This window comes from Calonectris borealis, chromosome 19 (assembly GCF_964195595.1).
Source record: "Calonectris borealis chromosome 19, bCalBor7.hap1.2, whole genome shotgun sequence".
Taxonomy (NCBI): domain Eukaryota; kingdom Metazoa; phylum Chordata; class Aves; order Procellariiformes; family Procellariidae; genus Calonectris; species Calonectris borealis.
This window is the reverse complement of record NC_134330.1, coordinates 1,593,275-1,618,116: the sequence shown is the minus strand read 5'-3', so window position 1 is coordinate 1,618,116 and position 24,842 is coordinate 1,593,275. Positions and strand designations below refer to the sequence as shown.

The 24,842-nt window shown below is 37.0% G+C and overlaps 3 protein-coding genes across 17 annotated transcripts in view; 2 read left to right on the top strand and 1 right to left on the bottom strand.

Moving 5' to 3' along the window:
• The window catches only part of NF1 (neurofibromin 1), a 106,173-nt gene that overhangs the window by 36,069 nt on the left and 45,262 nt on the right, over window positions 1–24,842 (bottom strand). For 12 of the 15 annotated variants that reach the window (XM_075168298.1, XM_075168297.1, XM_075168308.1 and 9 more), the window contains 5 exons: window positions 22,890–23,048; window positions 21,937–22,034; window positions 21,646–21,792; window positions 21,091–21,237; window positions 20,627–20,737 (listed from right to left, as the gene is read on the bottom strand). In XM_075168298.1, coding sequence (XP_075024399.1) covers window positions 20,627–20,737; window positions 21,091–21,237; window positions 21,646–21,792; window positions 21,937–22,034; window positions 22,890–23,048 — 662 coding nt within the window. Of the gene's footprint in view, window positions 1–2,934; window positions 3,024–18,209; window positions 18,253–20,626; window positions 20,738–21,090; window positions 21,238–21,645; window positions 21,793–21,890; window positions 22,035–22,889; window positions 23,049–24,842 lie in introns of those variants that run through there. The other 3 variants (XM_075168309.1, XM_075168310.1, XM_075168311.1) reach the window with 3 other exon arrangements.
• On the top strand, window positions 3,745–4,611 carry EVI2B (ecotropic viral integration site 2B). Its single transcript, XM_075168321.1, has one exon. The coding sequence runs from the start codon at window positions 3,745–3,747 to the stop codon at window positions 4,609–4,611; it is 867 nt and encodes a 288-aa protein (XP_075024422.1).
• On the top strand, window positions 6,777–11,950 carry OMG (oligodendrocyte myelin glycoprotein). The gene is made up of 2 exons (XM_075168320.1): window positions 6,777–6,866; window positions 7,606–11,950. The coding sequence occupies exon 2, from the start codon at window positions 7,612–7,614 to the stop codon at window positions 8,929–8,931; it is 1,320 nt and encodes a 439-aa protein (XP_075024421.1). The 5' UTR covers window positions 6,777–6,866; window positions 7,606–7,611; the 3' UTR covers window positions 8,932–11,950.

The window sequence follows — 24,842 nt, the reverse complement described above, 5'->3', positions numbered from 1 at the left end:
TATGAAGTTTGTATTATATGTTAGAATATGAGAACTGTTTCAATTTGTTATCTCCAATAAACTAGTAACATCAGTTTTTAAATAACTTATGTGACACTATTTCTCCAAGTCAAAATATTACAAAAAATATTACACAAGGCATTTTGGAATATTATATTCCTATAACATTTGCTGAAGGTCAGTACAGGTCTTCTCTGATGACTAGCTGTGATTTCTTGCATCACAGAAACACACTCCACTTTGTCCTAATATAAGCAATTAGAACACGCTAACAATTTCTTCAAAACCACCACAACTTTTAGTTTCTTTACTCTCATAGAGACCTGATTTTCCCATATTTCTGGGGAGATGCCTGTGTCTGGTCTCACTACAGCAGAGCTTTGTTATTTTAAGGAAACAGGAGAAGCTTTTCACAGGCTACTTCTTGGATTAAAGATCTGTTGCACCATGGTTACAAGTGCTAAAACTGCATAATGACAAAGCTCTAAACAACCTGTGCATCTGTAATAAACATTTTTGACACAAGAGATGGTTGTATGAGTTTGAAAGAATCAGGACATAAGACTGAATCCCCAATTCACCTTCCATTACATCATAAACTTCTCTGAAAGGGCAGGTAAAGAAGGAACAGAGAAGCAAGATGACAGTATCATGGAAGCCAAGAGAGCGCAAGATCTCAAAAAAATGCAACAGCTCATGTCAAAGGTGGTTTGTGTAATAAGGAAGATAAAGTTGGAAGGAGTTTGCAAGCTTGGCCCAGAACTGGGAGTCATCCGAAAATAAGTTCATTGGAGATGGGAAAAAAACCCACCCAACTACGGGCAAATTCCAATGAATCTGCCCTAAGCCACATGTTCAGGCCTTGGAGCTCGAAGGGAGGAGGCGCAACACAACACACAAGTAGAATGGGAGGACAGGGGATTATGTCAGGCATTTCTAAAACACGAGGAGAGAGGCCAGAAGAATAAGGGCAAACCGTGACAGATTGGTGATGACAACCTAGTACTTAGAAGAGATGAACTGAGAACATCCCACACTGGTGACAGCAAGAGAGCTAACGGGCAGGGTTGGAGCATGCTGCGTTGCAGTTACCTTCTCCTTCCCCAAAATGACCACGAGCACATGAGGCAACAGCAGAGGCTGTGCAACCATTAAAAAAGGAAGCTGAGATAGCAAATGTGGGAATCTAACCTGGTATAAAACTGCTCACAGCTAGGAAGGCAACAGAATTAAACCAGGAGAATGAATCTGTAAGAGAGTTAGCCAGCCTGCGTACAGGAAGACAGTAAGTTGTTAGTAGGCAGCAGATTAAAGGGGTAAACCAGCAGTGTCATGAAAAAAGCAGGCAAAAAAGGAAAGAATCACAATCATACCAGTGGAAGGAAAAACAGGAAGGAAAAAGAACTGTCAATGAGGTAGGAACTGTGGCAAAAAACAGGTGGAGACTATGAGGGTTGAAGAGAATGGGGAAGAGATGAAGGAATCGGACAAGAAACAATGAGTTACAATGCGAGCTTGGGATCAGGATTTGTGTTTGCTGCAGGAGTAGAGAGAGTCTGAAAAAGAGAACTAGTGCAATCAGAAGAGAGGCACAACAGGAAAAGCAGGAGGAGATGAAGAAGCTGCAGAAGGATCTGGCAGTAGCTATCTGGCACTGGCAGAATAAGCTTGCAAAATACCACGATGACATATATGTGCGGGTTTCTTTTTGCCAGGCAGCCTTTCTAGGCAAAAATGCTCAAGGAGACAAAAGAAAGTAGTTTGGGTTACACTAAATGGCATGGACAAAGACAGACAGTGGGAGAAGAGCTGCTCAGAGAGTACAGCCCCCCATTAATGATGGCAGCAGGTACCAAAGTTGTCCAGACACAAAAATAACAGAGTGCAGAGTAGGGAGCAGGAGCAGGGCGAAATCTGTAGTTATCTGCCTTTTAATGCAACTACACAAATGAAGATGCGTGAGCAAGCCAGCATCCTCTGATCGGATAGCTTTCTATGACTCACGGTAATGAACCTAAGGTTGCTTTTCCACTAATAATCATGACAGCACACCAAACACATCCCCCAAAATTAAATCAGTAAGACTGAAATCCAATCCAAACTTGTATAATTTTTCACTCACACAGAAGTAACTATAACTATTTTCAACAGAGACAGGCAAACAAGCATTAATGAATTTCCACATAATAGGCACATAACAGACAAAAGCCACAAACATTTAAATATCTGAGTTTTATAAAAACAACAGAGCTGAAAAGTTTGCTCGTAAAGCATGCAAACTCTGAGATAAGGCTCTTAGTAATCTCCCTACACTTGAAACTTCCTGCAGCAAGTGTTGGTAAACTTCCTCTTCAGCTGCAGAAACCTACTTCAACATGAAACGAGCCATTTTAAGCTGCTTGACTTTCAGCACACTGTCTTGCTAAGGCTTCAAACAAAAAAGTAAGACGATGCTCGCTTGATAGAAGATCAATGTGCAGGTAAGAATCAACTTCAAGATGGAAAGGCTTAATATTTGTATTATTTGGTTTGAAATGGAACTGCACTGTGTACAGCACTGCGTACGTCCCCACTTCAGGGTGTATTCAAAGCTCTTGTTCAGTGCCTGTATCTTAAAAGTATTAGGGTTTCAAACACATGTTGTTTGATGTTGTTACGATGAACTATCATGAACTCTACATCTAAGTATTATTTGACTGTATTTTGAAAAGAGGGGAGCAGAAGAAAATTAAATTGAATCTTTTTTACCTGTTAGAAACCTAACAGAGTTTAGATAATAATGTTCTCAAGAAGCATTAATTTACTACTCACAGGTGTTTACACTTTTGCATCTGAAATTTAATTTTGCATATTTGTAAACCCACAAAGATTTATGCATATCAATTTCCCAGGAACAGCTTCACATGACTAGCATTATAGTAACTAATAAATTAGCTCAAATTGCATGAAAGTAGCTTCAGGTATAAAAACACTATGTAGCGGATGTATTTTATGATTTGTTTCATATGGAGACATTCAGAGACCTGAAATTTAAACAGTACGGGGGGGGGGGGGGGGGGGGAAATCTGTTTCATGCCAACAACTTAACATTAACACAATCTTATTCATTACAAAAAGTGTTCCACATGCAGGAATTTATTTATAAAAACAATTTAACATTAGAATACTGTTCCATTACAGCATCAGTATTTGGAAACTTTTTAAAAATTATTATGCTCTACCCTTAACTGCTGAAGAGAGGCAAGAACAGGAAATAAAAGTTTAAGAGAACTGTAAAGGTCTCGGCTTGTATCCATAAAAACAAGACAATTTTCTTTACTCGTGACAATCCTGTTTGTCAATACTGCGAGTGTTTCATATTTTGTTCCAGATCCATAACCACTTACATGATTGATAAATGTTATTTTGAAACACTCTTAGGACTTCTCTGCTGATGCCTTTTTCTGATAAGGTGAAAGAAGGTAATAATAACCAAGACATTCTCTTCAAAGTCACTTCATTAGAATGTTAAATAATGTTGAAAATCTGCCTGTTGTTTGTAAAGTCAGCGACAAACCTGCTGATTATGCAAATGGGAACAGACATGAAATTTTAAACAGAGTCTAATATTATTTTCACTATTATCAACATAAAATTGACTGGTGCCAGTAAAGTATAACTATACAACAAACGCAGTTTTCAAGTTAATATGTTCTATTTCATTCCTGCTATAGGAGAGGACATACTTAAAGAGGCTGCAGGAAAATGGCCAGCAACCAAGTAATACTGTTTCTCTTCTACGGAGAAATCTGGAAATTACTTTCTACAGCAATACCTCAAAACGTTTCCATGAATAAAAGAAATGCATACACCAGTATCAGGAGTCCACCAGAAGACAAACCTCCTCTATATCTATTGCGAGCAACTGGACCCCGTCTACACAAATCTGGAAGAGCACTGACTGTTACGACACCACCTCAGTTCCCCACAGCATATGCAGAAGCTAGCGATGGAAGCTGGATAGCAGCACTGATAATTGGCATCATTTTGATTAGTATGATAATGGCTATTATTATAATCCTTCTGTGGAAATGCTGCAAGAGGCCAGTTCTAGTTGATTCAAATTGGGCAGGCCGTTCTCCATTTGCAGATGGAGACACACCAGATGTCTTCACGGACTCTGACCAGGCTACCAAACGTTCATCAGTTTTATTTATGTTGCCTTGGAAATTGAAACAAGACACAAACTTACAGAATGATCCCATTGCATCAGAGAAACCATCCCACTGCACTACCAGTAACGCCAACAGCCAACTGCCTCCACCAGTAGAAGTCTGCTCTGTAGCCAGTATTTCAGTTTCCAACGCAGATGCATCTCCAGCTCCAACCTCAGAAGCAGCAAGCTGTGCACGCGACTCCTGTCCTCACCCAGCGGCTTTACCTGAATCCCCAGACCTGCCACCTCCACCTGAATGGCTCAGGGAACCAACTGAGGGTCACAGTCCACATCTCAGCAAGTACCAGGAATTTCACTCAGAAACAGAGGAACAATTGCCCCCCCCACCCGAGTTACTTATTCAGGAGATTCACGAAGCACTGCCCCAGCTGCCACGGCCAGAACACCCTTTGTAGACTGCCAAAACCGATTTCCAGCATACTTCACATTTTTCTTAAATGAAGTATACTTCAAATAACTAAAAAAAGGAGAAGTTGACGCAGGCAAGAACAGTGAGACCACAGCATGGGCATTTCCCCCGTGTTTCTTAACTTCAGCTTTCACAAAAGGAACAACCTGCTTCTGCCTGAAGCAAATAATTTCAAAATACAATATGGATTGCACCCACTATTCTTCTATAACTACTGATTCCAGATTTTGGAGACTACAGAAAACAGAGTATGCACACCTTTGTGTGTCAGGATATACATATATGTAACATACACATAGACATGGAACTTTCAAGAAACAGCACAGCTTTATAGGGACTCGGAGCTTCTAAAAATTGTTCTACTAGGCTGTATAAGCAAATGCAATGAATTCAAGTTAATTTTAATAAAGCTTTCTAATTCAAAGATGTTTTGGTCACTTAAAGCACAACTAAGTTTTTGCTTAGATACAAAGCTTCGAATTCAGAACAACGTCTAAAAGCCTCGACATGCATACATACCGTCTTTCATACAAAGGCCCATTTGCTGCACATGACTGGGTCACAACTTGGTAACAATGGACTACAGGTATCTGAAACAAATCCTCCTAACAGCCATCAGTTGTTCTTTACTAACAGCACTCAATTTCCTTTAGATCAAATATTGCCAAGAAGTTTACCGGTGTAAAACCTCCAGTCACTTCACACTATTGTTTGGTAAAGCAGAGAACAGCGTGAGTAAACAGTTAATACAGTGGTCACTAAAAAGCTGAAATGGCTCCAAACACTTGAAGAACTACTACAAAAAGGCTTTCTTTTACTTAGATACTTTTGGCTTTTATGGATAAAATAGAAACAGTTTGCAGAACACCCAGGCAAATGATTAGCAGAATTAGTTGTGCGCATTTAGTACTTTCTTCCTCTGAAGCAGTATTTCAGAAGGCACTCAATATTATTAATATAAACTTTAAAAATTAATTTAATGTTGCACGGATGCCAGATTCCTTTTAACTCAAGGTGTCTAAGTGTTTTACATGTTCCCTTCTGCGTCCTGAGTACAAGCAAAGCTCACCGTCCTGTCTAGAGCCATGCATTTTGATAAGCTAATTTTTTGGTGGTAAGGAGGAGGGTGGCCTCAGAGGTAAATTAATTTTCTTTGTTTTTTGAACCAGTATTGAACGTTTAGATCTATAGAAAGAAGCTGCTAGATGCTGAAGCTAGCTTGTCATGACATCTCTGCAAAATGGCAAAGAGTTTGTAGTTTTGAGTTTGCTTGGGGAGGGAATATATTTGTGGATATTGCACAGAGCACGTGTTTGCAGATATTGTAACAATAAACTTCAAAATCTTTAAATTACCACTAAAAATTAGTTATAAGTCATGCAAATGCAATTCTAGGCTACTGTGCATAAAATGGACATAGGAAAAGATATTTACCATTTTTTCTTACCATTTATATAAGCTGTATGATTGTGTATGCCTGAAGAATAGCATTCCAATTATGCAAAGATTTTTTTTTTTTTTATGGCTTGTTGCATTACACCATGTTAAAATTAACAGCATTATAAACTATGTCTACTCTTACCATATTGTTTGAAGAAATTCAGATAAAGATTTCCTGTAGAAACCTGTAAAATCCTACAAGCTGAGCTGTATTATACCTGACAATACAGTGATAGCCTGATCTAAGGAGTAGAAAACTGAACGTTTTAAAGTTATGAAAAGATGTTCTGGCAGTGTAGCTTAAAAAAGCTTAAGATAGGAAGTCTAAATTAACATTAACCTTTATTACAGGAGGAGAGGTTAATAGAAGGTAAGAAAGAACACAAACTTAACATGACTTTTTAAATAGGAACATTTAAATGGAATCATAGCTTAAACTAAAATAGCCTACAGAAATTTCATTTGGTACTGTTTATATAGGCAATCTTAGACGTTATGTTTTGATGCATTAACATAGCACAAAATATAGATTTAGAGAAGTTAACTGATTCAAATTATAAAACCTAACTATTTTATTGAATATGCTCGCTTTGCAATAAATTTGAGTCAGCACCAACGACAGCTCTGCAGTCCTCCAATGTAGTGCAGATCAGGTGGTTGCAGAGCCCCAGCTAGCAGCAATACGATGCAGCTGAAGAGGCAAGCACAATCCACAGACAGCAACTACTCTCTAGAACAAGACGACCTCTAAGCTTAAATCTTTCACAGAAATGATGTGCTGATACTGCAGAAGCGATTACGGTAAGTTTGTGTTTTTTGTTTTTAATCACAAAAACCTACTACAAAATTAGAGACAGAAATAAGAACGAAATTATTAGTTGATGACAGATGCTTGCACCAGAAATTTGCTGCAGTGTCAGAGATTTCTTACTAACATCAATTCAGTTTTCAAACATGTGTTACCAGCTTTGAGAATGTAATTAACCCTATAATAAGGAAAAATAATAATATGCATGTTAGCATGAACATGGAATTTGGGTTTCAAACTAAATTCCTAACAATTTAAGATGTATTTTAACCAATTCTGTTTAAGCAAATAGCATGCATGTATGGGGGGGACTGCTACATTGCTGCAGAGATTTGTAAAGCAGATCCAGTTGACAGCCATTTTTTCATCCTGTATAAAAGAACACATTATTCCAAACATAATATAGGCTTGAAATCACTAAAAACAAGAAGCAGACATTGTATAACAGTTGGAAGAGACTTGCATTTTCGGAAGAAAGCCCTCATTTGAGCTTGAGGGGGAAAGGGAGATGAAAAAACAAGTCTCATTCTGCCAGACAACATGACAGTCTATGAAGGGATGCTTTGTAAAGTCTCTCTTGAACAATTCTAAAAAGAACCATTCCACAAAGGGGTTTATTGATATTTTTACTTAATTTCTTCTGCAAGTGGTCATTGCAAAGACAACCCTTATAAAGAAATAAAATGTATTGCAGGGATTTAAAGGGTGTCATTTTGGTATATTTATTTCCAGGCAACAATGGAATACCAGATATTGAATACATCTACCTGTCTGCTGGTCCTTCTGTTTTTCATACCCACTGGTTTGGGTGTCTGTCCTTCTAACTGTACATGCTCAGGAAATGACAGGAATGTGGACTGTTCAGGCAGAAACTTAACTATACTGCCACATGGACTTCAAGACAACATTACATATTTAAATCTGTCCTTTAACCAGTTCGTAGACCTCGATCATCAGCTAACGAGATTCACCAATTTGAGGACCCTTGATATTTCAAATAATTGGCTCAAGAATGTTCCTGCTCATCTGCCCAAGTCCTTATGGGAATTATATGCCATAAACAACAACATTAAAGTTCTTCAGAAACTTGATACAGCTTACCAGTGGAATCTTAAAGTACTCGATGTTTCCAGGAATATGGTGGAAAGAGCTGTTCTGATCAACAACACACTGAGCAGTCTCAAGTTTCTCAATCTCAGCAGCAACAAACTTTGGACAGTTCCAACCAATATGCCCCACAACATAGAGACGGTGGATCTATCCAATAACTTCTTGTCCCAAATACTTCCAGGAACACTGGTGAGACTACAACACCTCACAAGCCTCTACCTGCACAACAACAAGTTCACATACATTCCTGACAAAGCTTTTGACCAGCTCTTTCAGCTGCAAGTAGTAACACTATATAAAAACCCATGGTCCTGCAGTGATAAACAGAATATCCCGTATTTGCTCAAATGGGTGCAGGGAACAGCTGCCAGTGTTATAGGGGCTCCCTGTGCTAATCAATCCGTGCTTTGGATGAATGCCACACCAACTTCAGTGGCTCCCACAGTTATAGACTCCAGCCTCATGATTAAAGGAATGAAGGCAGCAGACAAAGCTGCTACTCCAGTGGCAACTGAACCAACCAAAATGACAAAAATGCATAAACAATTTAAAACTAAGGAAGTTTCTACCTTGGCAACCTTAAGCCAAACTGTTCTGTTTACGAGCACAGACCGACCACTACTCCTCTATCCAGAAGACCTGACAACTAGGAAGGTTAGTTCTCAAGAAGCAGCAGCCACACACACAATCTACATCAAAGATTCAACGGAGGTGGACTCAAGCCTGACTCGTTCAACAGGATCATCCACTACTCCTATGACTTTAAGTATCACCAGTGGAATGCCAACAAACTACTCCAAAATGCCTCAAAACACAACTGCTACCTTAAGGAAAGAGGAATCCACTACAGATATTTCGAATACTCACGTGCCCTCCAAAGCAAGTATCTGTGAGATGTATTTGTTTTATGTTGTAATGCTTAATGCAGTGGCAACGTTTATTGGCTAAGGGCTTGTATCTTGTGAAAATTACTGAGTTTATTCCTGTGATACATAGCTGGAGTTAAGACATCCAGGTCAAATAATGAATCAGAACACAAGAAATTTGAAGTTCTGACTCTGACCTAAAGAAAATAACAGTTCTTAATTAAAGAAGCGCACACTAATGTCTTGATACTAAGCTGCTACTTATTTTAGTATGTCTTAATTGAGTAAAACTAACCTATGATTTTGTTTTTTAAAATGTGCTTATTTTGTATTTAAATTTTTAATTTTACTTGCACAGAATAAAACATCAGAATTTTAAGTACTGATTTTATGAATGATTTTGTCATTAAACAACTGGAAAAAAACAGAAGGCCTGTATCATATCTGCATTGTTTTGCTTGACTTGCCAGAGAGCAATTCCTGTAATATAGCAGCACAGATTCTTTGTAAGTTATGACGACATGCAAAAGGAAGGGAAAAAATAAAGGAACTAAACCTAGCTGTTTCACTAATCAGAAGTTATTCCTGAGAAAAATTGCTAGCATGTATATCTATGTTTGCTTCATATGTATTAGGATATTTTAAATATGAAGAACAACAGTTTTGAATTTAGGAATTAAATATGACAATGCCATGACGTCTACTAAGAGGGTATAAACTGAGAAGGCAACATGGTCCAAGTTCAGCATGGGAAAAGTGGTAGGGGCTGATATCTCTTTTTGCTATGTCTTGACTTAAAGACTGCAGGCAAGTTATTTCTCACTCTCCATATTTAAAAAAAAAAAAAAAAAGATAAAAGTAGAGGAAAACACAAGATGTTCAATGCCATGACACTGTCCAACAAGGAGTTATCTACTACAAATTAATGAAATAGAACTCCTTAACTTTATTTCAAGTGACATCCAAAAATCTGAAATGTTAATATATTACGCTTAAAAGAATATTGCAAATCAGCCTGTACCAAACTACTACTTTCTGATCAGTAAAATGAAATATCAGCCAATTTGTAATGCAAGTTATGTAACAAATCAATTAAGCAATTAGTTGTCAAGCTGTCATTGAAACAATCCTTGAATCTTGTGACTTAAAAAGAAAAATTAATTCAGTCCATGGCATTGAACATGCCCAAATCCTTGCTTTGTAAGGATGAGTATGAATGCTATTCTCCTTGACATCTGCACCATCAGTGAGTAGAAATAGTTGCACGCATGGTTCTGTCCACTCTAGGAAAACAATTTAAATTATGTGGCAAAGGTACTTGATATACTACAGACAAAATTTTGCAAACAGCATGAAATGAAAACTGAAGAACAAGTTCATTGAAAAAGTATTATTCACTTAATATTACAAATCTTTATACAATGTTTTCCATTCATTTCAGGCCATTTAATTTCTAGTTATTGTAGCATGAAGGTGCTGCAAAACCCAGAAAACCTCACTACTGAGACTGGAGTCCTCTACCTATTTCTCCTAGGTGTCACTGAGGGCTGTAGACCATTTACAACCACTGGTATCAGAGAAATCACAACTTTCCAATTGTGAACAGTATTTCTATAACCAGAAATGTGTTTTAATTTCTAACAGTAAATGTTACACAATGAATTTGTACAGTTATTTCATTGGCATTTAAGTAAAAATAAAGTTACATTTGTATTGAACTGAATTAGTGCTTCTTTTCAAATAAGCATAGTAATATCACTGAATAGATAATATTTTACTATACAAACCCATTTCAAGCAGACATTTGGCTCAATCTTCATGTCTTATGGGGGAAAATTATGGTTAAATCAAATTACATTATTTTGATACTGATGTATCCCTAATATTGTTTATTAATAAGCTGATGAGATAATAGCAACATAGGGTCTACCCTTCCCCTTCCTACCCTTTAGAACTTGCAAACACCTAAGGCATATCTCTATCCATAAGAAGGTAGCTCTTTCTCCCTCTCAAAAAAAGACTCTCCATGTTTAATAGGACAGAAAACTTAAAAAAAAAGCCAAACCCAAACAAAACCAAGCCAAAGGCTGGCATTTCATATACATTTTAGGTGGACAAGAACTAGTTACCCAAGTCAAAGTTTAGACAACCTAGACCATAAGCAATATGTGCATGGTACCTTCGATGGCCAGCAGAAGTGCCTCATTATATAAAGTGGCTTCCAGCAGTCTGAAAGAGTTGCCCACTTGTACAAGTTCTATATATTTTCCCCAGGTTAAATAATCTGACATGAACTGATAAATTCCACTAACTAGGATTAGTATTAAAAAAAAAGTCACTGCCTGCCGCTCTCTTTGGAAAGTTGATGTATTTGCTAAGTACTGACTGAACATAAGTATCAACCTACTTATGTTCAGAACTAGGTATTTCCTAGAATTATCTCATTCGTAGGGTTTCATCCCACACAGTTTAAAGCAGCTTAGCTTGCAAGGTAGGACAGGGATCACAAAATGAGGTGCTATGACTAGACCGCCTTGAGTTGAGGAAATTACATGAAATACTACACGTGTCTTTGCTGAACAATTCAATACAAGATGCCAGATTCTACTGCATGCAAAAATCCTACATGGAATCAACTTTAAACGCTCTGAGAAGGTTTCACCCATAATGAGACTATTCAGTGAAAAGCAACTCTATTAAAAAAATACTGTTTTCCAGAAGTTGTTTAGGGCAAATTGCAAGTCCCCATACCAAATGACTTGCTACCCAGATTTCAAAGTCTTAAGCATGCTGATAAAAGCCTGAAAGTAGAAATGGGGTTGTGGGGTTTTCCAAATACACATACAGGATCGGGAAGTTAAGATACAAAAAAATTGCAGATGGGTATGAAAGTAAGATGGCACTCCCAAGTTCTAGGGCTATGCTCTCTACCCAAACCTTGCCTGTGGTAGGTGCAAGCAAGAGGGCTTCTTAGACTGCTTTCAATAAAGCAGACTGAAATTTAGGTTTCCTTGTATTTTTCTGGAATACAAATGAGTTGATAATGGAGCAGTGAGTAGGCAGGCAAATGTGGGAATCGTGCACTTGTTGCTTGGCAACAGTGCAGTCAAATTGAAATAAAACTGATAGGCATGGATGTGAACACGACAGCATCGGTTTGTGTTGTTTTAAACATGCTAGTCATTCTGTCCATGATAAATATAAAATAATCTATTCTCAGAGAAATTATTTGTTCCAAAACAACTATTTCGCATTTCAGGACAATATTCAAAATACCCAAAAAAGGTCTAGCACACCTTGCAATCGCAATATGCTTGCTTCTGAAAGGTTAAAATTGCTGCAGGGATAGCTGCAGTCTGAAGCAGTAACTCAGAGGTTCATATTCCTATTAATTAGTTTGGGATCAGCTTTAAAACTTAATGGCAGTACTTCAGGATCAATATTTATTGATTTATTGATCATCTTAGTAACAGTGTAGTGATTAAAAACAGAAGAGCACTGGCTTCAGAAGTCAGGTTGTTGCCCAGGAAACAAAATGTGAAGAAAAATGACAGAAGGAATTCAATTTCACAGCACAAGAAGGATATAAACTGATCCAGATATACCAGTAAAATGACTCAACAATGCCCTAGCAACAAGATCTCAAACTACCAAAAAAAACCCAAACCAAAAAAGCCCCCCAGCCGGCTGCAAGCCCTCAAACATCCTGGCAGCTCCAATCCAAACAGTCTTTCCACATTTCACACCTTAAAAAATGACATCTGGCTCAGAACCACAAGACAAACACCCCAAGTCAGCACCACTTAGCCACAGCCCTGTTAGCAGAAAAGATGTCAGAGCATCATTCCAGAGCAAAGCCCCACCTGCTAGGTTTGAAAAGGCAGTCTCACAGAGAAAAATGGAAGAATTGCATAGCTGCTGAAGAGAAAGCAAGCAACAAAAAGGGAGGTAAAGGCAAGCAATATTACACCTAGTAGCAAGGCTTATGTCAAAATATAACAATACTTTCATTAAGTATCCTGTACCTGGATAAAATGTACAGAAATTTGCTCCTTACCACCCCTTTATGCAACACAAGAATGCATATCTGACTTGTACCACGATCACTATGGTTTAGCAGTCATTTTCATCTTCCTTTGAGGACCTGAAGTTTGTGTTCATTCAAAAATCCCTGGGACCCGGTTTATAAAGCTATTTTATTGAAGACAACTTTTCAGATTATTAAACTGCCAGGTAACTCGGTCAATGATTAAAACTTGAGAATTTCTGTAGAGTTCAGTATCACAAAACTAGGGAAATCATCTCCATTCTTCTAAGACTTAAGAACAGTAGATCTGCAAGAGATCAGAGGCCATTCTGGAGCTCATTCGTATTTACAGTCTCTTTTCACCCCGAAAGCACAATTCAACAGCAGACAGTTTGCTGACTTTTGAACCCATCAGCTGGGTGGGGCACACAGATCATGAAGCAGCATTAGAAAAACACCACGGCAAACTTTCACAAACACTTGCCTCCAAATATCTTTCAGATGGCCGGTTATGAAAGAGGATTCACTTCCACTATTGTCTGATGTTCAAGCTTTATTTTTAGTCATCCACTCCTTTCTGCCAAATTCAGCAATCCTTAGGCATCAGTTACTAAATAAAAGGTCACAGCTATCTGTACTACTTTGCCAAATAAAACAACTTAAAATGCAGAGTTACACACAGAATAGGTATTTTAAAGTTTCACAGTGCTATAAACGGAATTACATACACAGTAGTGAGATACACAGAACTAAAAAGTTCCCATTCTAGGAATTTTATACTGTCTGAACAGCTACTAGTTAATACAAGAAGGTTGAGAAAGATGAAGACGACATAACTTATTTTGGGCAAGTCAGAAGATGAAATATTTGTCTATCTTTTTTTTCTAAAGTTGTGTTATCTCAGTGTGTGATTAGCTACTAGTAAGCTGATAATTAAAAAGTACTTTGCAGTGCTTTCTATTTAATGTTCTCCTTTTTCAATTTTTACATCTATTGTCTCAACAGGCAAATTCTCTTGTGGACATGTTTCACAGCCAAATTTCAATATACATCCATAACAGAACACCACTGTGATTACTATAGTTACACTCAGTAGCTACTGACACGATAAACAACTGGCATCCTCCTTTATTATTTATATACTAGTGTTATTAGGGCCCATTACTGGCTTGTCCAGACTTGGAAAGGTTTACTCTCAAACATCTGTGTACAAACAGTCACTCACTGAGCTGGCACGTTTTTCCAAGGAATATCGCATACCCAAATCACAATCAGTATTTAATGATGTTAATGATCATATACTTTCTCAGATAAGGAAGCAAGCAGAAAAAGTTGAATTATTTGCAAGTAAAGGGCATGAAGATATCCGCCATAAAATCTCATAGTTCTCATCAATAGCCCTTATGCATAATTATGAAAAGCAGATTCACCTGCACTTGATCAGATATTCCGCAGAATTCAGCCCCATAATGAATAGGTATTATCACTATTCTTTTAGCTTACAGTATGCTTCACTCATGACAAGTGTAAATAGTACATATACTTAAAAGTGAATGATACTGTAGCCCATTTTAATGTCAGATTATATATTTTTGCACGCATGTCACCAGCTTCATTCTTGGATTCTTGAATGTGTATAATCAAGTTCCAAGGAGTGGTTAATCAATTCCCCAGCCTTTCTGCCAATATCAGTGTTTGATTGTGTGAGAATTATATATTTCCTAACTATATATAGTCCCAAAAAATATTTATATAATTTATAATTTATATAATACACAGATATTATATGTTAACTTTAACCTGTCTCATCCTCAGTAAGCAAGAAAGAATTTTGAGCAACGACTTAAGGCTTAAGCGCTCTTCTGCCTCCTTTTCAGGTACTCTGCTGCACAGAATTTCAGATGTAAACCACACAGTGCTGAAGGGACAGGATTATTATATATCAATAATACCTCTCCAAATGCCTGTAAAAACATGTACCAATACTTACTTTCCTTCTACTCACCAACATTCTAACAGCACACTTAAAATAGCCCTGCACCTTGGACCAGCTAACAGTAAAATGTCAAGGTTTCAAATACTGAAATAAGCACAAAATAACCACTAGGTCATTTTCATTTATGACAGATTTATATATAAACAGTTTGCAGGCCTCAGCTCAAAATACTGAGGTAGTTTGTAGCATTTAAACAACAACATATTTTTGCTGAGATCACTTCCACATGAACTCATTAGTAAGTCATAACCACTATGCCTGTTAACTTCCTTTCAGATACAACACTGCTATTAAGTTAGCCAGCTGTGGATAATTTTATTTTTCTGCTTTTAAAGAAAAGGTAGGTAAGTGATCTAGGCCTAGCAAGCATGTGTTGCACACTTTTGTATCAATTTATTTCCAGAAATTCTTTCTTTACAGATGAAATAACCATTTCTTGCTCTGCAAATGAAGAAAACGCTGCATATCAAGTCTTCACAGAATACATGAGGATGCCTTGGATCACTGCCAGACACAATAAACTTTTTGAAGATGGGTTATCACTATTCTTGGCATTTGTGTGCCTAATTTCTTGTCTGAACAGGATAGGATAACAATGCAGGCATTTTATTTTACTTGACATGAAATAAGACAGTGTCTAATGGAAAAAACTGGAGGAGAAAAATGTGGCAAGCAAACACAGACAATTTTTTAGAGACAATTCAAAAGACTACCTTCTCTTCTAACTTTGTGTATGGAAAGGGCTTCAACATCTGGGATCTTGCTAGAAAAGAAAAAAAAGAAAAAAAAAGAAAAAGAAAGAAGAAGCACACAGGCTTCCCTCAGGGACACCCCTTTCTGTCCGTTAGCCCTGCAGGTTCATGAACCCTTAGCTCCACGCCAAGCAGAGCACATGTGTGTGCCTCCCAGTCTAACCACAGCAAAATCCGGCTTACAGGAGCAACGGCACCTCCGATGTTGAATGCCTTTTTCCTAGAGCACATGAGTTCACTTCAGCACAGATGCTTCAAATAATCCTTTCCCACAAGGCTTCCTAGCGCTGTTGTCTAAATGGCTTACAAAGGAAAACAATCCAGATCAGACTGAAAAACACCAGTTTACTTCTGAAGAGAACTCGTCAACATTCCTTTTCTCATTAAACTGCAACTAAGTCATTCTGGTGAGCATGCAAAAGATACCACACTTACTGAAGCAGACACTGAAATACCATCCTCCTACCCCAAACTAAGCTATCAAGCATTCCAAGTTCCCTTCAAATATCTACTTGTGTCCACTACACACCTCACCTGAAGAAAGGAAGACGACATCTCATTTAAACAGGCTCACTCATACTAAAATTAACCATGCAAGGATACAACAGCACTTTTAATATTAATATATTAATACTTTTGTTGTTGTATATTCAAGATAACTCATGAAAGATGTGGGGGGAACACCACTACCCCAATGTTTGCCTTAGAAAATGACGAGGCGTCTTAGAAAGCTGAAGTATTCCTGAAAGTATATATTCTACTTTATTTTTTTATCCTAAAGAGAAGATATTTTGTCTCGTGATATATACTTGCATGAGTCTCAGAAAAAGTGTCTGAAATTACTTTGACAGAATTGAGGGGAGGAAGGGAAATGCAGGTGGGAGTGGGCAGATAAAATGACTCCAGCTGATCCTTCTAATTTGCAATAGTCTACCAACTTTTCAACCTTACTCCATTACAACAGTGAATAAACACAACAACTGGGAGAAAAGTTGAGTTTCCAAACATCCATTTTTATTCCCGAATTTTCACGATCAGTCTTTTCTCGTGACAGCAGTACAACTAGTTTAGAAGGGGTCTGAACATAATACACTATATATTCTTCAAAAATCTACTGACATTCAACTGCATAAAGTTATGTTGTCTAAATCAATCAGCATGCTTTTTGAAAAACATTTATTTAAGCTGATACGTGCTGTCCATGAGTACATACCCTTTTTTAAGCCTATGCAGGAATCAACTTTAGCAAAAATCATAATCCAAAGATATGTAATTAAGTGTTCACAACAAGTTAGCCCCCTATATAATACACATTTTAAAAATTTTAAGTTAAACTTTTGAAAACTTTGTGTGCAGATTTCGTGTCAAGAATCTCTAAGAAAACATTAACTTATAAACAAACAGACAACAGGCAAACTAATTTCAGTTTCGGCACTGTATACACTCACTTTACTGTCAACTCTGTATCCTCTCTGAATCTTTAAAGCACCACTGATGTTTTTTCTACTGCCTAGAATAAATGCAACGCTCAAACTTAAGATTCAATAAATCTGTTCCTAGTACAGAATTACATGGAACATTCAGATATCCCAGTAAAGTCACTCTACAAGTCACATGCTGTTCAATGTTTTCTGAAAAGCAGAAAACAGCATTAGATGCTAGATATGCAGATATATGTTTCACTGAAAACAAATGATTTTGGTTTTGTTTCAACAACTATCACTAATATTCCAAAAGGAAAATTTCCAGAAGCTATCCCTCTTCTCAAATGTTTTGTTGTAAAATGTGAAACATACACACAATAACCTAATTTAATACTAGTTAATTACTGTTAGAAACTTATACGGCCATTTATACTGCAAACTGAAGTTTCATGTAAGATTTTGTAAAGGCCCACTTCAGCCAATACAATAGGCTCAAAGGTGACTCAAAGACCTTAAGGAGGGCAGAGAAGCGTAGTACAGCTTTTGCAGACAGAAAATTAGGACAGGAGATAAGTGGTACTACTCATCTTGTTTTCCTCCACTCCATCCAAAGTCAAGGGTGTTGAAAATGCAGAAAAGGGGTCAAGGTAAAGGAAGGCAATTTCCCAAGCAAAAGGCAGGGAAAGCGAAAGGCTGACTTAGATAAATGTTCTCTCATATAGATTCTATTTCAGAGCTATGAATCATTGGAAAAAAGTTCAGATAAATTTGGTTTTCTTACCTACTTCTATGTAATGAGACTTACTTTGTGTTATTTAGTATTCCTTTGATTAGCATAAGCGTAGAACTGACAAAAAGCATGGGCACTTTACTCTCATTCACATGAATGCTGTCTCCAAATGGTACCAGCCATATTACGCTTTCTTTTTTCTTCCACCTTTGGACTGCCTTACACATAAAGTCTTCCTAAAAGAGCTAGCAGCGAAGCAAGTGTTTGAGAACTTTCACAGCAACAAATTTAAGAGAATGTAAGCATTTCCTCTCTACATTACCAGCTTGAAAGCAAGTGCTTTGTGTTGTTTTTTTTAAAGCATGAAAAAACCCTTTGGCATGCCTGTGCAAAATTCCAGAAGAAGGAAAGAGTTTTGAAATTTATTTTACCTTCCACATTGATACTGAACAGAAGTTTTGTTTGTTTGTTGCTCTGAAAATCAAAAACATAATAAGAGAAATGTGAACAGATATACTCATTTGTTGGACCTCTAATTGCATCCTGGCTAGGAAACCATATATGAGCAGCAGAATTCAACTACTAAGTTAGAGGTTATATTTGGAAAGGTTCTTCAAAGCTTGCTCGTTATTTTAGCCTCCAACCTGAATTTGGAATAAGGTATGTTTATTATTGAGTGGTAAAACAATAAAATCTTCTAATCATTAAAATTGTTCCTTATTTGAAAATTTGGAAATTTTGAAAAATTCTGAGGGGAAATGACAAACGTCACATGGTATAACAGAGCACAGACTTTCTAGGAAAGTAAGTTTGTAACTCAATCTACAGAATAAAAAGCACTACTGAAAACAATTAAATACTATGAAAATTAATAAAATTAAGAAGCAAAGATTTTAATTAATTGAAAAAATCTTACATGCCTGTTGGGTATGATTTTCATTAGAAATATGTAAATTTGAAGAATACCTTGTTTGCAAATGTGTATTGATTATTTATTTAAATTGTTGAATACAAAGAGAAGATACTGCTAAAGAAGTGGTTTCCTCTGCTTGTTTTCATGTTCTTACATGTACTCAAAGGGTCTGCAGAAGGTTCACCACTGATGCCATCTCCTCAGATCACGACAATACTTTTTGCCGTAAGTGGCACCATCAATGAAACTGCCGCCATTGGCACCACGAGTAGCAGTGCCACCACCAGCAAGGAGCACACCATGGACAGCAACACTGGCACCACCATCAAAAGCTCTCTTCCCCGCCTTGCCCCAACAAGCAGCTCAAGCAAGAGCTCCCCAGGGACCACAACCATTCCTGACCATGCCACAGATAAGCACATCAGCAGCAAGGGTACCATAAGCAAGCACCCCCTGGTGCAGCAGCCACCCCACTGGCATGACAACAAGCGCCCCACCAGCAACAGAAGCACCAGGAAGAGCCAAAGCAACCACATGAACTCTACCAGCACTGATGCCACAGACAGCTCCATCAGCACGAACTCAGCTACCACCAGCAGCACCAGCAAAAACCATATTGGCAACAGCAGCAGAAGCAAAACCAAGATCCCCACTGGCACAAAATGCGTCGGCAATAATCCCGCCAGGAACATCCATTCAGGATCTGCCAGCATCCACAAGTGCCACACTGACATGAGGACTCTCACTACCACGACCAGTGCTGGTGAGGACTTCACAGACCTCAGCAGCACCGCCACGCACCCCGCCGGTGCCAAAACCCACTGCTGCCAGCCAACACTTCACCAGCAACACCATTACCAAAAGCAAAGGCACCAACAACGGAGCACAGAGAAAAGGTCCAACAGCTCTAATCTTATCTTTACAGTTCTGTCTGTGATTGCACTTGGTGGCAAGCACAATGATTTTCCTTTTCTTAAAGAGACTAAGAATGACTTTTAGTAATGAGCGTAATTACTACGGAAACTCTTTTGAACATGCTGTCCTCCATGGATTTTATAGTGCAGTTACTTAATAACTAGACTGAAATATCAAGTTTCAGTTATATTCTTACTCTTGTTGCAGCTTTACAACTGCAAACTCTAATTTAAATAAAACTAATTTATTTAAATCTTTCTTTTTTTTTTTAAAGAGAGAGAATTGTGACTGACTAATAATAAATAAACTGACTAATATTGATCTTGGGATATTCTTCCCAAATTCTTCAATACTGCAGCGTATGTTACTCATTGCTATGAATCACTATCTTCCAGAGTAGGGAAGACTTAAAACTTTCAAAATTTTGCCTTATTGGAAAAACACAGTGTTTTGCAAAGTTCAGAAGTCAACATCTGCTTTTCTTATTACTTTAGTGATATTTCCACAGATCTCAATCATTTCCAAAAATCTCAATCATTTCCAAAAACATGGTATTATTGTCACTTAGAAAACAATGGTGAAACTGAAGCAGTATCATGGTCTTGACTATGTGTGAAACTTCTAAATACTTGTACTACTCTTTAAAATGGGATACAGGGACCATTTTGAGAAATTTTATCCCATGTTTTAGCTTGTTACTCATTTTATACTGCAGAAAATGAAGATGCTAAAATCACTGATAAATGGTTAACAGGAATGTGGTGTAGATGTAGTTTACTTGAGACAGTGAAAAATTAATAAAATGTATTTAAAATTTTAGGTATTTTTCCCACAGACACTCACATACTCCTGGGTGGAAAAAACTATGACAGTTCTGATTTAGGAAACAACTCAATTAAAAAATACTGGTCAGCAAAAGTTGACAAATAAGCTATATTCAGATTCTTCTCCGTTACAAAGTTGGTGTCCCTTTTGTTTTTACGTGTTTATTTCAGACAGGGAAGGTGAAAGATTCCTTACCGCCGAGCAATGTAGTAGAAAACAGGATTGCCAGCTTTTGATGTCCCAGCTTGGTAGAAAATATTTAATGTTTTCAGTGCTTTGAACTCCTCTTTTTCATGTACCTGATGCCTAAAAAGCAGTACATTGACATCAACTTTTCACAACTGCCTTTCAAAAAAAAAAAAAATTAAAAAAAAAAATCCCAAACCCTCTTTATTTGCATCTTTAAACAGAAGTATTAAGTTGACACAATCTTGAATCTTTGTTAAATCACAAATGTTACTGCCATCTCCGGTTCTCTGTTTAATTTTTGAAATTAAAATCTACTTAGAAACCTAAAAGGTGTATGTAGACCCAGCTTTTTAAACTCCCCTTCAAAACGAAAGCTGGAGTCTTAATCAGTAACTACTTATATTGCCTCACAAGCTAAAGTCTAGAAGCCCACAATAATGTTTCCCCTCCACAATAATCTCCAAGATTACCTTGTCATAAATTCTTCAAATTTGGAACTAGTAAGATTTAAACTGGACCAATGGGTATCTGCCACGGGTTTGTGCTCAGGAGGACCCAGATAGGCAAGAAGAGTAGCCATCTTGTCAAAAGGTCGTCTTCCAACAGCCTTGTGGTCCCTACAAACAGCATATTACTTAAAAGAAAAGTCCTTCTTTACTCAGCAATTCCTATTTTTTTGCGCACTACCCTTCCTTACCTTGAACAGGATGGATTTTCTTTTTTAAAATTAAAAAAAAAAAAAGTGTTCAACGAAGAAATAAGAAAAATGTTTGTTACATGTAGAACAATTTTTACAAAAGATAAGACAACTATACACTTGCACACAAGGTTGGCAGTAAAGTGGGCAGCAAAGATGTTAGGCATATTCCCAATAATGGTTTGTCAATTAGGCAAAAGTTTCCAAATGTAAGATTTTTCAGCCATGATATCCTTCTCAGTAATAATAAAAAAAGCATCTGAAAGTATTTCCAAATATTCATTTCCCATCAGCAACTCCCTTCTTCATAATACTTCTGAAGTCTTACCTGTTGCTGGAAAGGTACTGGCCAATTTTCTCCTGATTGTTCCACAGCAACCGGTGCAAAGCAAGTACATTGCCATCACTGATGAAAGACAGGCTGTGATTGACAGTGTCGCTAGCTGGGCAATCAGATGCAATATCAAGGAAAAACCTAGAGTTCAAAACCAGGAATAACCATAAGCGTGTAAGGGAAATCTGCCAAGTAGAGTCAATGTAAATTAAAAGGCTATAAGAACATTCTCTGCTTACTCTTTACATGACACAGACTCTTTGTGCAAGTTTCCAAAGGGCCTACCTTCGTGCTGCATCAAAATTGCTTTTTACAAAATCGTTAAAAGGCCGCATGTGTTCTTCTTTTGTAAAAAGGACATGGTTGGCAATACTCTGAAGTATCTAAATAATGAGAAGATAGTAAAGACACATGAAGGTTTAATGTATTAACTGTTACAGTAGTCAGTGTAACTTCACTGTCAGAAATATTCATTTTAACTTGCTGGGAAACCTCAAGACAAAAAAAGGCCAACAAGCCAACCAATTCAAAATATGTTCACTTTAAAAATATTTTCTTTCACATACTTTTAAATGCTAGAAAACGACTTCCCTTATTTATGAACTTTATTCGGGTTTAGACCAGGAAAATAAATCATCTTTCAAAGCCACCATTTATTAAATGTTACCTATTTCCTCTGGAAATTATACAGACATGTAAAAGCAATAGCATATGCCTATTTAAAGAAAACTATAATTTCTCAACATTTAAAATGGATAATATGCAAAGGCCACAGAATTTGTACACCATCATTAAATCTTTTTTAAATTTTTACAGGAAATAACACCAAATGAGATTAAAGGTAGGAAAAATCACTTCTTTAGCACTAGTATGAACTTAATCAATATCTGGCTGCCATTATTCTCACTGTGCCCAAAGTAACATTGGTTTCTTTGTTTGTTTTCAAATAAGGTTAGAAGTTCCAAGTGAAGAGCCAGAAGGCATTCTGTTATCTTATGCACCGTTTTGGCAAAGGGTTCTCCTTCCATACAGACTGTTCCCCATACTTACATGGCTGTGAGCTATACCATTAAAACGTCATGATGTATAAACATAGTATGGAAACCGCACTTCAAATAAACGTGATAGTTGCTACAAAAAACCGCAAGTTGATCTAAATTTTCTCATACTAGTCAAAGAACAGAACTAAATCAGGTAGAACATACAATATGGCCAAATAAAAATATTTATTGATTCACCTTTGACATCAGTTTCAATCCCCTTTCAATTCTTGGTGGAGGCTTTTTATCTAAAATCCCTGCCTCGTAAGGGGAGACGATCGCAGGATTGATGAACCGCAGGAACATCGCACTTCCAACTGCTCCAATGCTGTTCTGAGGAAATCGCTGACTAACAACCTATGAAGTTGAGAATTATAAAGAATATTTTTGCATTAAAGAAAAGGGAAAGCAAGCTGAGAAAAGCCTTGTATGGTAATGCAACTTTAAGCATTCTTTCCATACAATCAAGCTCAATACACCTGAGTAGGACTCTCTTGCCTTGACAGGTCTTGCATCATAGGACAATCAGGAACGAGAGGGAATCAAGTAAGGGGCAAGGGGGCTATCAGACACTAGCTAGCTTTACTTCAGCTTTCGTACAAACTTTCTTGCTAGGGTGAACTTGCTGCAATAGCTAGATCGATAAGAAGGTATATTTCAGAGTTATAGACCACTTAATTCCAGGACCCTGCCACTGACAGTAAAGCAGACAAATGCTGTATGTTCGTACTCAGGTGTGCACAATCTTCCCATCAAATACAGGTAATTCTTTTTAAATGAGTGGGTCTTTTATTTGTGTATTTATAATCTCACTATTGATCACAAGAGCCTCTCCAGCAATAAGACTTATGCTGTAAAGTTTCAGGAGTAATTTTAAATTTGTGGGAAGGAGATATTCGTAGAAATACTCTTCAGAACCATCACAGATTTCCCAAAGGAGGAAAGACAGAATGAGCCAGAGCTGAGTGGCCAGTGTACTTCCCTGTCTATACATATACTTTCCAAAATCACTTAGCAGGAATTTGCTAGAAGAACTACAGATTTAAAATATTGTTCTTTGCTATCTAGAAAAAAAAAAAATCTGAAAAAGTTGTAAGAAAAAAGAAATCTCCTTTCTTTTTAGGAAATCAACTATGTATTACTAAGAGGATAGTCTATTCTCTAGATATCTTTCACTTGACTTTGAAAAGTTGAAGATAAAGCTCCCTGACAAAAATAGTTCTTAAATATGCTACATGTGGTTCTATAAAGATTCAATATCTGTATGTATATTTTCTTATGAGCAACAACGGTTAATCAAAACAAGTCAGATTCTACCTTTTCACAAAATAAAATTAGCAAGCTTCGTATTTTAAGTTATATTGTTAAAATAAATAAACAAACAAACCCCATTTTACTGAAATACTGCAAAACATAATTAGTGCAATCTCAAATCATGCTTCTTAAAACAGATAAAGCCATTAATACATACATAATATATCAAGAATCACTTTGGTTCAGTACCAACTTCATTCAGTTACCTTGTGATGGAATTACTGACAGTGTTTTCTTGTAAAATACTAGTTTGCACAGAGATTTTGCATTTAAACTTGATTATTATTCTGCTTAGTTACAGCCAAAAATAAGGGAGTATTTAATAAAAGTCTAAATTTCCATTCTGCCTCTGTTTTATTCATACTTTGTATTTTGAGGTCACTGTCAAAGAAAGGATAAGTCTTAACTTTTAATGACACCACTCTATCACCATATACATATCTAAACTCTTTCACACAGCAAGTTACTTAAAATGGGAAATCTGCTTTTCTCAATAAATCAATACAAGTGCTAAATTTTATTGTTTAGTCACAAGGCAAACAAAAGAAAATATATCAGAAACAAGTCATATAAGCATCTTTTCAGTCACCCTTATACATTAATTGCTCCTCTCCCAGGATGCAAGCTGAAGTCAAGTAATCAGCCAGAGTGTTAAAACAACTAAACAGACTCAGATTTTCCCCAAAACCGAAGAAAACATTTTTCTACTGCATTTTTTAAATTTGAAGATGGTGGCAAGGGTAGAAGAATCAGAGTATTAAATACTAAGCAGTAATGTTAAAAATGTCTTTTGTTTACTCAAATAGGCACACAGAGAATATTTTAAATATAACTTAA

Bases quoted from the DNA above. Each gene is read 5' to 3' on its own strand.
- EVI2B (XM_075168321.1), top strand. From the start codon at position 3,745: ATGGCCAGCAACCAAGTAATACTGTTTCTCTTCTACGGAGAAATCTGG.
- OMG (XM_075168320.1), top strand. From the start codon at position 7,612: ATGGAATACCAGATATTGAATACATCTACCTGTCTGCTGGTCCTTCTG.